Below are 15,190 nucleotides of genomic sequence, written 5' to 3'. Positions count from 1 at the left end.
ACATTTTAATTTGAATAATTTTATAATTTTCTATAAGATTTGAACATTTGGTAATCTTTTTTGAACAAGGACTCGTTCAAATACCTCCAATGGTCGCCAAATCGCCCAAATGTAAAAAATTAGAGGTAAGAATAAGAAACCACTGAATCTCAGAGGAAAATCATTCAGCTTTTTTTCAACCAATGCCAATCGTAAGCTAAAAAGTGTAGATTAGAAATTAAAAAAAAGGAACCGCCTTCCATTTGACGTATGGTTCAACGGTTCAAAACAGAAATTTGAAAGTCAAAAGTGAAATATTCATACAATATCATTTTTTTTTTCATTTATTAACTGCATTCATTATTTATACGTTTCAATGCCCTTCCATCACTAGCTGCTTAAATAGCTCTAACAATTTTCGTACATATACAAATCGATAACATCTTCCTATTTTTGAGGTAAAATTAAATAACATAAATTTAAATGTACAACAGAATATACACAATGTTTGTTTTGGTTTTTTTTTTTTTTTGTTTGTTGGCATGTTTGCGGATAATAATTAACAACAAACACTCCATGGTCGCCCAGGGGCGCATCGCCGGCCAGGGCGAGGAAACTGAATTTAACCCACTAAGGGAACTAGGCAAAATCGCAACAGTCTGTTGGGCCCCCGGCCAGAGGTGCGCCCCTGAGCACGGCCAAATCAAGATGTACCCTAACCATGACCGAAACTTGCCTCTAGCTTACATTTACATACGTTACGATTCTTACTAGCCCCCCGATTTTAGTTATCTATATTATTTAATTATTTATTTATTATTTTCTACGAACTATTGGAAATGTTTTTGTTTTTTTGTTGGGGATTTTACTGAATCAAATTTTGCCATTCGTTCTAGGATCGTTTAATTTCTGGGCGTTTTTTTGTTATTTTTGGTTGGCTTTTCTATTCGCATTTGGTTTTTGTTCTCGAAGCGTGCGAATATATTTGAATTGAAAGGTTTTTCTGAACTCTTTTCGGCATTGTTTGGCAAATTGTTTGAATAAACTCTACATGATTTTTGTAAAATACTAAATGCTACTTAATATGGACTTTGAAAAAGGTTCTTTACTTCTTATGTGGTTTTTGTATTGTTTTTGTTTTCTTGTAGAACTTTTGCATACAATACGAGTACGCTTTAAATAATCGAATCTCTAATCTCGACAGATTTACATAGTAGTAAGTAGCGCTATGATTTTTGGTTAGCAAAACTCTAGTTGAACTGTAAACCGGAAACGGAAGTGCTGCTAGCCGTTTCCTGAATTGTGAATTGTCTCTCGTCTACGATCGGAATTAGAATCGTTGCTAAACTAGGGGCGTGGTTTGGATCTATGTATATAGTAGAGATAAGTCAATCCAATCGAATCGAATCGAATATACTTAGGCATATGTAGGTGTATATATATGTATATATATACGTATTAAGCTCATAAATACACAATACATAATAATCGGTCAATCAATCAATCAATGCATTAGTCAATTAATCAATCATAATTAGATACCGCTAAAAACTCTTAGTCTAGCTTACCGACTAGGATATACGAGTAGGTATGAAAATGTCTTTCAACTTTTGTCTGTGTGCTGTCTATGGCTGTGTGGTGTCTATGGCTGTGTGGTGGTTGAGTGGCTGATTGACTCAGTGGCTCAATGGCTGAGTGGTGCTGTGACTGTGGCTGTGACTGTGACTGTGACTGTTGTTCGAGTGAGTGGAGTGAAGTGGAGTGTTGGCATTCATTTCATTATGTCACGTATTGCCAAACGGGCCTTCGTAAATATGCAACTATATGGCAAACAGCAAGTAAGGAAAGAGTGTGTGTATTTCTGTTCTGTTCAGTTCTGTACTGTTCTGTTTATTTTCAGAGACATAGACTTGGACAGAGACAGAGATAGAGAGATGGCTCAAGATGCAATTACAACCAATTTTACTTGCGGGAATTTTTAAGTTTGCTTTAAAGGGATTTCGGGATGGGGGTTTTGTTTTTTGTTTTGGGGGGATATTTGAACGGGGGCATAGGGATTTGAGGTAATGAAAATCTAAATCTAACTCTAGTCATCTGGGTCCAACCCGATTAGCTCAGCTTGCAAACGGCCCTTAGTCTTACAACAAATGGTTAAGCAAAATACTCTCAAAGCGATACGAAATTGCGGCGACATACTGGTCATGATCAGAATTTTCCAAAATGAATTCAATATGCCAATCCAAACGACTGCGAAATTGATAAGAGTACTTTGGATAACGTCGCCCGTGACCACCTCATACAGCCTCACTGAGATCCATGGCAGCCAGGACATCCAGAATGCAAAGACTAATGCGAATGACATCATATGACTAGGGTTTGACAAATTTTCAGCCAGAGCAGTTGCATATTCTTTATCGTGTATTGGCTCGCCCGATCTTATTTTACGCATCATTACAAAGATATAGCCGTAGTTGTGTACGATCGATATGAGGCTGGGACCTAAAACTAATATCGCCAGTGTGGCACTGTACGCCGCCATGTTGCCCCAGTCCAGCATGCAGATGTGCGATAGATTGTTCTCGATCGGCTTCGTGTAGCCCAGAATGGGCGGGCAGCACAGCAGTCCAGCGGATATCCAGGTGAACACCATCCAGCACTGGCAGCTACAGAAACAGATACACAAGAAGGCGAGAAAAAGGGAAATACTGTGTGTGAATATCGAGACCTTAAAACGGAGCGAATCCCAGGCGATACGAGTACAACTGCAATGTAAACTTTTAAAGAAAATAATAATACCACGATTACGATAGAGAGAGAGAGAGAACAGCGAGACACTGCCACCTAGATTCTAGAGGAAAGAAGAAACGAGTGCTAAATACCCTTGCAGACAGATCTGATCTGAAATTATGGTGATCCTATATAGAGGGTATAGAGGGTCCTCTGCAAGGGTATAGAAAACAATTTGGAGCGTCGTCCGACAATCACTTACCGCGTTTTTGTCTGCACCGTCTCATAGCGCAGGGGCTTGCGCACCGCCAGATAGCGATCCACCGATATCCACATGAATGTGTATACGGACACCGCCCAAAGGGTCACCTCCAGGTAGCCCGTGAAGCGGCAAAGTATGTCCCCGTACATCCACTCGCCCGTGAGGGCGGGATACACGGAGAACGGCACAACCAGGAGGCCGCATAGCAGATCGGCTATGGCCAGGGACAGCAGATAGTAATTGATAACCTCTGTGGGACCTGCACGGGAAATGGGAAATGGGAAATGGACACACAATTAATCTGTGATTCGATTCGAGGCTTCTTCAGCCTACGCACCCTTGAAATTGGCATAGGTGGCAATGATGAGGAGATTGGAGAGCACTATCGCCACGCCCAGTATGGAGATGAGCACGGCTTTGGTGAGGGCCTCCACTTTGGAATTATCCTGCAGGTAGCTCATTTCCTGCATTTTTGCCAGCCACAGCGAGTGAAAGTTTTCCCTCAAGGTTGGCTTTTCTCTCCCTCCCTTTCGGATGTTCTTCCTGCTGCTAGTGCTGCTGCTGCTGCTGCTGCTTCTGCTGCTTCTGCTGCTGATTGTTATGCAAAGGCCAGTGGACGTGACCGTAGCTCACTTCCGGTCATGGCGGCCACCCATATGAAGTCTACTCTCGGTGGAGGGGGTAGGGGTTTCCTATATATGTCTAAGGGTATGTGTTACTCTGTGTGTCTAAGTGTGTTCGTGGGTGTGTCTGTGTCTGTGTGTGTGTGTGTGAGTGGCGTCCTTTATTGTGCAACCGCCGACGCTTGCACACGCGAAGGTCGTCGCTGTCCTTGTATGCCACTGGGCGCCTTGGAGGTCCAAATTTGTATAAATTTAGGCGCTGGCACAGAGCCAAACGGCGCCACAGTCGGCACACGGGCCGATTGTGTGTGTAATTTGATTGTTCTTGTTATTTGGGCTGCCTTGCCTGCCTGGCCTGCCTCGTGTTGTGTTTCTATTACAACCCTCCTGTAGTAGCCGTAGCCGTAACCGTAGCCGTGGGCTGGCTCTGGCTCTGGCTCTGGTTAAGGTTAAGGATAATGTTCGGCTCGTGTGTGGTTTCTGTGGGGCATGTCTTGAGAGGAGTGTGTTTGAAGCTCGTTTAAAAGTTTTGATTAAAATGTCTCTGGATTTAAAACCTACTAATTGCGTACAATTTATTATGTACTCTCTATGTATGTTCTGTTTTGTTCTGTTCAACGGTTCTGTTCTGCTTTGGTTCTCTTTTTCTTTAAGATTCACAACTCTGTTTTGTTTTCTCTCTCTCTTTTTGTATGCCCTAACTTGAATCGCAAAGGCTTTAACGAACTTGTTATTTAAGTTTATGTTTTGGTAATTAATTTGCTACTAACTTTAAATATCGATTCGATTTACTCGAAATTGGAAGAATAATGATTATTTAGTATATATCTTTGTTAATTAATTTTATAATTTTAATAATTACGCGCATTGATGTCTGGCTGTTCGTTCGTTCGTTCAATCGTTCAATCGTTCGTTCTTCTTTAATTTGTAGTTAATTTGTTGTTTGATTGTTGACTATAATTTAAGCACAGCACAAATGTTGCTTTGGTGTTTTGTAAGGCTCCTTTCTGATGTTGGATGTGAGATGCTGAATGTTGATCTGATGTGTGCCACATTTACGAGTACGAGCTATTAAAGTTGTTAAAATGTTTCGTAGTTTTTGCTGGTTGCGTTTTGTCCGCGTTATCCGTTTTATCCGTTCGCTGTTTGGTTATTCATCTGATTATCCATTTGCTTAATTCTGTAAATTCTGGCTGTGGTTTTAGGCATCGTTCTTGTCCCTCGTCATCCTTGTGTCAGTTTAAGCTAATTGTGCGCATCTGAAAGGACAAAAGGGAACCAATTTGAATGCTTGGGAACTGTAGAAGTAGTCCCCTATCCCCATTCCAGAGCTAATCAATAAATTATTACCACATACGAGTACGAGTGGCAGGCGGCAAAAGCCTTTTAGCTGCACAAACGCTTTACATAAGCGTGCTTATCCTGCCCTGCCCCTGCCCCTGCCCGTGCCCCTCCCCTGCCACTTGCCTGCCACCCATGCCCAACGTCCCTTCCCACTCTGTCCCTCTCGTTCTATCGTCCTGCTGCATTGACCCACTTTGGCTGGCGGCACACTTGACACAGTTTGAGAGCCATCGCTGTCACGGCGCCGCTGCTCAAACTATGTCCGCCTCCGCACCCGCCTCCTCTGACAATGGCAGTGTCAAGTGCGGCATCGACAAGAACTTCCTCCATTTTGGGTCTACACTTGACAAAAAAATATATATATACATATGTATATCTTACATTTTGGATAATCGTATCGTATATGTATCGTTATTTATATAAAACTTCTAGCAATTGCCTGCATAAATCTGTAAAACCATTCTTTCTTTGTCTGTTAGTTATGGCCTTCCCTTCGCCAATCGATCAGCAGCTGTAGTTCCGCCCATTCCATCCAAGAATATCCATCCTTCTACTCCCGCCAACTCCCTCCTCCGCAAATCAGCGCCCATCAGCATCATTTACGACGTCATCCTGCCATTTTCTACGCAGACACAAACACAAACACAGGCACAGGCACACCATTACATTATCAGAGGCCATTAGAAATCAGCAAGAGGTGGCCATAAGGGCTATGTGTAACGGCCGCTGCTGATGCGAGGGGCGGGTAGGTGTGGCATTGTGTGAGGTAACAAGTTTGTCATTTAAGTTGTCATCTGTCTCACTCACTCACTCACTCGCTATCTCTTTCACTCGGAACTTGGTAATTTAATTAACGCTAACGGGGCACGTCGCTTTGGGTTCGACAGTCAGTCAGCCAGCCACTGGCACTGCGGTGGCCAGGTGATAAATATCAATGAATTGCATTAGCTTGGAAAAGCTCCCCTACCGTAGGAGAACAACTGATTACATAAGCGCCACCTGCAGTTGATGACGGCACGGTCTGGGCACGGTGGGGTGCGGGGGAAACGTCATTTGTGCAAATGACTTCCTGGCTTCCTGGCTTCCTGACCCATGAACCAACTCCAATCAACTCGGCGACGACGTCCGTTACAGCAATTACAGCAAAATAAGTGTTATTGCCGGGAACTTATCCAAAGCCGGAGCCGTAGCCGTAGCCGTAGCCGGAGCCGGAGCCGTCGATTTGTATCCACATAATGAGGGACCCCGAGTCGAACTCCGACCCATCCGCATGAGGAATGGAAAATGGGTTCAGCGAACCCTGCCACACACACACCCAAGGAAAGAGAGAGCAAAAGCGGGGGCTTTTCTTCGAAGGAAAGGATAATCAATAAGCCCATGCATGTGATTAATTATGTAAATAATTTCATTGTTCTTTGAAGAGCGAACGGGAACGGGAACGGGAAGGAGAAGAAGCGAGAACCGAGTGAATGGCGGCGTACGGCTCTTTGTCGGCTAACGGCCTGATGAGATTTTGATTGCCACTGGGGCACGCTGCTCATTATGAGAGCGTGGCATAATTAAAAATAAAACGGTGGCCTGCCAGCCAAAGGTCTTTATATCCTGTCGAGCTCTGACCGAAAGAGTGAGATTCGAGGGAAGGACATTCAAGGAGTCCAAGGGATAGTATCTAAAAGAGGGGTACAGGCATAATGTAGACCTTATCCTTGCTGAATGTACTCCGAATCCATTCGAATTAAACTCCTGGCTGGCATGACACACTTTCATCGGGCTTAATTCTCCTTTCACCTTTTACCCGCCATAGTCAGCAGATAATACAACTATCTGCTGCTCTACTTTTCCGAAACGCACTGTATGTGTGTGCATATGTGAGCGAGACCTGTGTGTGTGTGAGTGTGTGCGTGCCCATTTCCCGTTTTGTGGATTTTTTTTCAGCGAAAGCCCATAAAATATGTATTCCCATGCGTGTTTATGCCACCGCACAGCAGACACAAATGGCACCCCAGAACCAGAAGCACATCCACATCCACATCCATATCCATATCCATATCCACATCCATCGACTGTGACACAGCGTCCTATCGGTCGGATGGGGTCGGGAGGCCCATAAAATTATATTCAAATGGCGGGCTGGCGGCCAGGCAGGACAGGTGGTAGGGTGTGAAAAGTAGAAGCGAAACCAGAGCTTTCAGTTCCTATAAATATACCTTTTGGGGGGGGCGGACGTACATGTACATATATATACGTTTCTGTATGTATGTATGTGTGAAACAAATTGCGGAACATCGCAACAAAGGCCAAGGCGAGTTGCAGGCTGAAGAAGGATACCCATTTGATGACGTTGGCAGTGGCAGACTCTTGGCAGGCTTCTCGACAGAAGGGACCTGAGGGCGGAATGTGGCAAGGCTGCTGCGGATGGGTGCCACGTCATCATCGTCACCATCACCATCACCATCACCATCCACGTGGGTCTGTCTTTATATAAGCATGACCTCACCTTGGCGCCAGGCACAGAGACCTATGCCTGGCTTTGCTTTTTCTCTTTTATTTATAGTATTTACTTGTTTCGCTCAGTGCATCTCCTGGGAGGCGCGGGGATGGCGGGGTCAGGCAATGCATAATTTATGCTTACGCATGTCAAATGCCGCATATGGCAGGATTTTTTCGGCCTTGCTGGGGCTGGGGCTGGGACCTGGCAGCTCCTGTCACTCGGTAGCTTAATAACTTTCCGCCAGTTGCCAGTCACCAGTCGCCAGTCGCCCCTGCAGCTAGTCAGCCTGTTGCTTTTCCAAAAACTGAAAAACTTTTGGCCACAAACTTTTCGTCAGACCAAATGCCTGCAGGCGAAAGTGCAATTAGTTAGAGGGAGAACGCAACAGTTTTCCCAGCACTACATAAGGAATGCAATAAAAACCAAAAGAAAAAAACCCAACCAATTTTCCTGGAAAATGCCCCTGACAGCTGTCTGTGGGGGGTGGTGCGTGATTGGCTCTGAAACTGAAATTCACGTGCCACCCGCTGCTGTGGCCATAAACGGAAAGAAGTCACTCCATTCGACTGGGTGGAATGTGAAATGCCGTACAACATGTCGTATACGCAATGCTTTTATTTGGGCCAATTTTGCCTCGTCAAATAGGGGAGCAGAGGGTGATGCGGTAGAGGGGGGGGGGTGGGTGGGGGGAGATGACTGTCCAAGGACAAACTGCGTCTTGGTGACGCGCGCGTGTTTAGTTTTATATTGTTTTTTGTTTCCCTTTGGCATCGCATGGACATCCCCTCAGATTTCAGTTGATTTCCCTTTGGAAAAAACTTTTGCAAGCTGTGAGTGCAAGGGAAAAAATGTTGCAAGTTCACCCAATGGCAGCCCCCTGGCATCCTCCTAGCTCTTTTTCGCTTTCTTTTTTAGTTTTGTGCAGACCACGTGACGTATGCGTAATAAATAAAAGTGGCGGTGGCTCCATCGCTGCGCTAACGGCAATTGTGCTGGCTCCTGGCACCGGCTTGGGCACACCCCCGCGACACACACATAGACACTCCCTCACACACGCACACACACACACACTCACGGACACACGGACACAATCAAATACCTAACAATCGATCAATAAAATACAAACGAAAAATAAATCAACAAAAAAAGCAACAAACGAATTTCGTTTCATTGCTGCGACTTGACATTCAGCCAAGGCGTCGGCCACACTGCCACAGTGGCACAGTGGCACAGTGGCAGGCACTGTCAAAGCCAGTCAGTCGCCCAATCAATACGGCAATGCATCAATTTGTCATCCACGTTTGTCACTCACGTTTCTCATACCCGTACCCGTACTCGTACTCGTACCCGTACTCGTACTCGTACTCGTACCCGTACCCGTACTCGTACCCGTACTGTTGTGTTCTGTTCCGTTCCGTTCTGTTCCTCTTTTATTGTGAATGCTGGCAACTTGTTTATTTGTTGGTGCTATTCGGTGTCTGATTGATAAGCAAGAAGAGGGGAATGGATCAAGCAAATGGCGGGCTAAGGATAGGGCGCCTCCTGGCTGGTTGCAGTTGCACACACACACTGCCCTCGCCTTGTTACTTGTATTTCATTTGCAATTGATTGGCTCAATGTGGCAGCTGACGCTGCAAGAGCTGCCAACTCTGGCCAGGACTGTGGCAAGGGCCCGGGCAGGGTGGGGCTCGTCGGATGGATGCCAGCACAGTTTGACATTCAACCAATTTGCTCGTTGCAGCTGCAAAGTGCACAGCAGTTAGCAATACACGAGAGTATCTGTGTATTGTATCTGGCAGGGGAAATGTATCCGAAAGGACGAAGTGTACGAGCATACGAGCAGTTCCCTTCGGCCTAACCCTCTCCATCGGCAGCAATTAGTTGCCACTAGCCCCTGGCCACGCCCCTCATAAATATAGTATAAATCAAGGCGGCCAGAGGCCACAACTAATTAGGCAATGGGCAGGGCCAGAGGATAGGCAAGAATGTTGCGATTTGTGTGCCGTGAAGGACGGGGCACAACTCTCCTGGAAGTGGAATTGGTGGGTGGTCTGGAGAGTGGGTGTGTCCATTTAGGCCGGCCATCGACTTGTTTTGTTTTTCTTGGCCGCAGCGACAATTATTAGTTTAGTTTTTGTTGTTGTTTTGGCTAAAATGTTTTCTTTACGTTTGGATAGATTCTGCCGTTCGGATACCCATCACCACAAAAAGAGTAAGAAATTCGGGGTATATGAATTGAATGCTTGAGGATGTGATATAACAGAGGGTGCCCCACAAATAATCTATGCCCCGGGGTAAGCCCTCAAATGAATGCTGAATTCTCTTGTTAAGTTCTCTTCCAATAAACTCATTCGTATCTGAATCTAAATTGATTTGCCGCAAAGCTTTGGCTTTTCTCTTTTTAGGGTATCTCTGTTGCTCGATTGCCCCTCCCTCAATCTATATATTTAGATGCCTATATAAATGTTGTTGTTATTGTTTTTGTTGTTGCTGCTGCTGTTGTTGCAACAAGAGTATTCCGAGATGTTTAATTTTAGCACCGCACATTTGTTTGTCTCATCTGTTTTAGCCTTGTTTTTTGTGTTGTTAAACGAAAGCCGCCAACGGCACCGACCATTTTCACTCTCACTTTCCAAAATCGTTCTTTCGTGCAAAATAAACGCCACAACGCCACAGCGCCACAGAGCCACAGCGGGGGCAGAAAGGCGGACACGTTGCGGCCATAAATCATGGTGGAATATACACACAAGTATCTTAGTATCTGAGGAAATGTGGGAATATCTCAAGTGTACCGAATTCCGCCGCCTTAATTATTTAAAATCGAATTAGGGAACGAATTCGAGCACCGTGTCGTAGGTGGTGTGCGTCGCTTGTCCAAGGACGAATGCAAATGTCCAGCAGGGAGCGTCCAGCCCCCTAACACCCCCCTGAATACCAAAGTGTGTAGAGTGGCAGGTGCAGCCGCGTGCTGCTGTTTTTTGTTTGTATTCTTCGTTTTGTATCGAGCTAATTGAATACGTGAAGCGAAACACAAAGAAGCAGCTGGAAAAGGGAGAGCAGAAAAGAAACAACGAACGAAAGGATGGAAAACAATTACACGTCCCAGCTCATAACTGTAACTGGCTGCAGCTGCCACAAAACGGAGGGGCAGCCGGCCACAGAGGAAGCAGTAGCAGAAGCAGAAGAAGAAGGGTAGGGAGAGGGAGGAGGAGCGTCATTTCGCATGTAAATTAGACTCCGACAAGCGGCAGCCTTGAAGTATGCTATGAAATTTTGTGCTCGTTCACTGGACATGGGGAGGGGAGGGCTTGAGAGGGAGAGGCATGCCACAGTCGTGTTGCCCGGTCATGTGTGAAAAATGGCAACTGTGTCAGCACCCACACAGACCAGCAGAAGCACCAGCAGAAGCACCAGCAGAAGCACCAGCAGAAGCAGCGTCAATTGCATTATTCAGTTAAGGTTGCAAGAACAAAAGCCACTCGGAACGGAACGGGTGGATGGTTCTCAGTTGATCAGAGAGCGGAAAAAGAACGGACTGAAGCAGGCCCTTGAATTATGCAAACAGCAGACCTTGAAGACTGTGCGCTACACGTAATTAAATATGGTGCGGTGCGGTGCGGGTGGGGAAACGGGGAAAGCCCCAACTGGATTTGACTACTCCCCAACTGCCACAGACTGGCACAGACCACCACAGAGAATATGTAACGTGTGAAATTTCCCATTGTGTGATCGATAAAATGGTCTCTTGGCAGGAGGGAGGTCTTGGGTTTGGGTTTGGGTCGGGGCTTGTCGACGCGTCCTTGAAGGCAAAATTTACGACAGAATAAACAACTTGGCGGCAGCGGCCTGGCCCCGGTCTGTGTCCGTGTCCTGGTCCTTCGGCGATAAGGATAAGGACACAGCGCTCCTTTGGCGCGCAATTTTATGACAGAGCAAAAGACAAATTGCCCATAAAATGTCAAAGTCAATAAAAAAAAAAACCAAAAAAAAAAAGAACATCAGTGAGCAAAAGTGTGACGTGTGGTCCAGGGATGCGATGCGAGGCGATGCGATATGTCCTTATACAATCATAGTCTGAGTGCCTGTCCATAGGGTATGATATCCCTGTAAATCCTGTCGGGGGCTCCCTGAATAAATTGAAATTTTCAGCAAACGAAATTTGCTTGGGAAATGATGCGCTCAGCCCCGAGCTTTTCCGTATTTGCGCAAAGTCTTTGGCTTTGGGCTAATCCCCTGCCTCCCGCCTCCCGCCTCCCGGAATCATTCTTTGCATTGAGCTTTTCCAGCAAAATTCGCATTTTCCTCTTTTTCTTTTTTGGGCTCTGCCTATTTTCGGTATCTCCGAATCAGCAGGCAGAGGGGCCAACAGAGAAGAGTGGAAAGGAAAGGAGAGAGAGAAGTGGAGAGGAGAGGGACGGGTCGGGACAAGACCCCCACTTCTTGTGATTCTCTCTTTTCGGGGTTGCTTATGTTTTGCTTGGCTCTTTCTTGGACGCTTCTTCCGTTCTATTGTCTTCTTCCTTTCGGTGCTTCTCTTCCTGCTTTCTTCGTCTCTCTCTTTTGTGTTGAGGTAGGGTACGGCTGGAGTTTGAGTCAAAGCTTGATTGTAGGATGCTATAATGCTACCCTCAATGGAGTTCTTCATTTACCGAAAATTCCCCTATCCCTTGGAAGCAATTTTCTGCACTTTGAAAAGCTTCCCAAACCCTAGGAAAAGTTAGTCCCAAAATTTTGGATAAATTTCTGGCTTATGCTTACCTTTGACTGGACATCTTCTCTGTGGTTAAGGCCCAAAAATTGCTCTGATTTTTCCATTCAGCGTTTTTCAGTTTTCCCATTTGTTTGAATTATTTACTGATTTTTTGGTTTTTGTTTTGGTTTTTTTTTTTTGTTGTTGTTTGTTGTAGTATGTATGTATATCTATGATTATTTATAACATTTTTTTGTCTTGAACACTTTGTCTTTATCACTGTGGTTTACCCGTCTTTCATTTGGCTGCAACAACAGTTAAGAACTATAAAATATCTAGATAGATGTGAATCCGGCGGTCAGGTGGTCAGGTGTTAAGTATCTAAAAGAAGTTTTGCCGACCACTAAGCTGGCTTTGGGGTCATATGTACATCCATCCATCGATCAAAAAATATATACTAATTCAAGCTAAATTATTGATAAATTATACTGTCTAAAGAGTACTTAAGATAAGATACTGTATACGGCACAAAGAAGGCAACAATTTATGCCCCAAAACATTGAGTGTACTCCAAACATTCGAGTGTTTCCTTTGGTTTTTACTTTCACTTTTCCCTGGCTTTCCCGCCCACTTTCCATACACGTGCTCTCACTGAACTGACAATTTTTCAATGTTGTCATTAGCCTGGCAGCCTGACTTCTTTCGGGCCTTTACTTGTTGGCTCTTCTTTCGGCCTGGCCGCTCCTGCTCCTGCTGCTGCTGCTGCTGCTTCAGCTTTAGCCTTCAACACACATACACATGCAAAAAAAAAGGCACAAGCCCACCCACAACGACACACAGCAGCACTCTTCTCACAGACATGTGCGCAGGTGTGTGCCTTGATTTTTCAATTAGTCTCTGGCTCGACCCATCATTTTCCACACTTTAATTGAATTCGTTTCCTCTTCGTTTTTTGCATAGATCATTTATGGGACTTCTCTGCAGGAAATGTTATTTCTGCCACTTATTGTTAACCAAAAAAAAAGGGAAAAAACTTTTCTGTTTTTGGCCAGGAACAGAAACAGAAAATTTTGTTTGCTGGCCGCTTGAGTCGCTCTGTGATTGTGTCTATGTGTTTCGGTGATTATGGGTGTATGTGTGTGTGTGTGTGTGTGTGTGTTACTGAGCCTGTGTCTGTGTGACCGTTTCCAACAACAACAACCACTGAACGCGCCCGCGCTGCTGCTAGTGCTGCTGCCGCTGCTGCTGCTGCCGTTCCGTTCCGTTCGATGCGTGCGAAGATGCGACGCGCTCACTGTCTGACTGGCGACTGGGGCCACTGCTGCTCCACGCCCAGAGAGCCAGCACCAGAGAACGCTTCCACCAGAGCGAGAGAGAGCGAGCAGCAGAGAGCGAGAGAGAGCCCCAGCGTCTAGCTGGAAGGCCGCTTGCCTGCAACAACACGCAACAGGAAAAAGCAGAGCGCGCAAGCTTTCGCCTACTTTCAGCGCCCGAAGCTCTTTCGTGAAAGCTCCCGCCCAACGCACATGGCTGGCATTTGTTTATATTTGTGACAGGTAAAAATAGCACTGCATATTTTTGGGCTGCCTGCCGCCGCAGTGCGCATGCACGAGCCGCGCTTAAAATCGCTTTAAATTCCACTGTACTGTATATTTCGCAATTAATTTCCCAAAAGTTTTTGTTAATTTCCCTTCGAATTACAAGCCACCTAACCTGAAGGCATCCCACCTGCTGTCCCCGATCGGATACCATTGACAAAGCTCAAGCCTCCAGTTACTCAATGAACGGAAGCACGCCATCCGGATTCTTCATGTACTTGGCCAAGCTCAATATGATGTGCCGATATATCTGATGATCCCGATAGGCGGCATTCGGTCGACGCTTCAGAGGGGGCCTAGCAATATATACGATAGGACTTTGATTGGAGGATATCTATGTATTGTAGGGCATATAAGGTATACCTCGCAAGGGCTCGCTGTAGCCCGCGGAGACGTCGCGTCGACTCCATCTGGCGCCGGCGTTCGCAGTAAGCGAAGTATCCGCAAATGAGGACCATCAGGGCGGACACCATGTAGATGAGCCAACTCCAGCCGAGGATGCTGCCAAAAGCGGATGCCATTTAGCATCTGTGTATCTGTAACGCCAAAGCGTTATTTTACTCACCCCACAAATGTTTCATTCAATTGCGGCCACGTGGGCATGACCGCCTGTTCCTTCTGCTCCAGGTCAACCTTCAGGTGATCGAGACTCCTGAGCGAGAATGGAAACATGATCGGGTCGGGGCTGGGTCGGGTAGTCTGACTTTTGGCTATCTTTCTTAATACGGAATCAATTTTGCCTCACAACAAATGTGCCGGGTGTGTGTGTGTGTTTCGAATTCAGGTTTTGTATCTAGAATGCAGTGCTAAATTTTCATAATTATGTTCCGAATGTTTCGAATGTTGACGGAAAGCCTACTATGTGTTTTCGTGGAATTCTAGGCACGACAGCAGCACCAGCCTCAGCCTCAGTCTCAGCCTCAGTCTCACATCTCAGGTGTTGCTGCTTATCCTTAACAACCTGGAAGTGGCATCGCTTTACCCCGAGATGCGCTTAATACGGCTCCAAGGTTACGCGATCTACGATCTATGATCTACGGTCTACGATCGATTGGCGCATCATTTGGCTATTTCTAGTTGTAATTTTCGCCTTTGTTTTGCGATTTTTGCGATTTGTCTACGTTTTGTTGCAATTTGCAATGGCAATTCGTGCGCTTCCGTCAACGTTGTCCGTCTGGGGAAAAGCGTGATCATATAAATTATGGGTACGGGACCCCGTCACTGCCCCCCACACCCCCAATGCCCCCACTGCCTGACAGTGTCAAAAGAACATTTCCACAAATTTGTTGGGAAAATTTGCCTGGCGCTTGACACATTCGCTTCGGATTTATGGCCATGTCTCTTGGTCGAATTCCTTACTTTGCCACCCGCCCCCTTTCCCCTTCCTCAGCCCCCTGCCCGAAGTGACATTGCATATTGCCCCAAATTGAGGCAGCGCGCGCGTGCGCACGATTGTTGACCAGCCCAACCCAATCC

At 45.9% G+C, this 15,190-nt stretch overlaps 2 protein-coding genes across 4 annotated transcripts; both read right to left on the bottom strand.

Annotated features, from left to right (window-relative positions):
• Window positions 1-496: 496 nt before the first annotated feature.
• On the bottom strand, window positions 497-13,430 carry LOC108153432 (beta-2 adrenergic receptor). Of its 3 annotated transcripts, none has more exons than XM_017283438.2 (5): window positions 13,279-13,430; window positions 12,185-12,421; window positions 3,306-4,850; window positions 2,969-3,227; window positions 497-2,642 (listed from the first exon to the last, which is right to left on the bottom strand). In XM_017283438.2, the coding sequence occupies exons 3-5, from the start codon at window positions 3,436-3,438 to the stop codon at window positions 2,066-2,068; spliced, it is 969 nt and encodes a 322-aa protein (XP_017138927.1). In that variant the 5' UTR covers window positions 3,439-4,850; window positions 12,185-12,421; window positions 13,279-13,430; the 3' UTR covers window positions 497-2,065. The 3 variants fall into 3 exon arrangements, with proteins under 3 accessions (XP_017138927.1, XP_033243133.1, XP_033243134.1); XM_033387242.1 differs by having other exon boundaries at window positions 13,299-13,430; XM_033387243.1 differs by having other exon boundaries at window positions 13,318-13,423.
• Window positions 13,431-13,737: 307 nt separating this feature from the next.
• On the bottom strand, window positions 13,738-14,572 carry LOC108150805. Its single transcript, XM_017279108.2, has 3 exons — window positions 14,280-14,572; window positions 14,078-14,215; window positions 13,738-14,010 (listed from the first exon to the last, which is right to left on the bottom strand). Exons 1-3 carry the CDS (start codon window positions 14,384-14,386, stop codon window positions 13,890-13,892), a joined length of 366 nt encoding a protein of 121 aa, XP_017134597.1. The 5' UTR covers window positions 14,387-14,572; the 3' UTR covers window positions 13,738-13,889.
• Window positions 14,573-15,190: the final 618 nt, after the last annotated feature.

This window comes from Drosophila miranda, chromosome XR (assembly GCF_003369915.1).
Source record: "Drosophila miranda strain MSH22 chromosome XR, D.miranda_PacBio2.1, whole genome shotgun sequence".
NCBI classification, from domain to species: domain Eukaryota; kingdom Metazoa; phylum Arthropoda; class Insecta; order Diptera; family Drosophilidae; genus Drosophila; species Drosophila miranda.
This window is presented reverse-complemented; position numbering and strand designations above follow the sequence as displayed.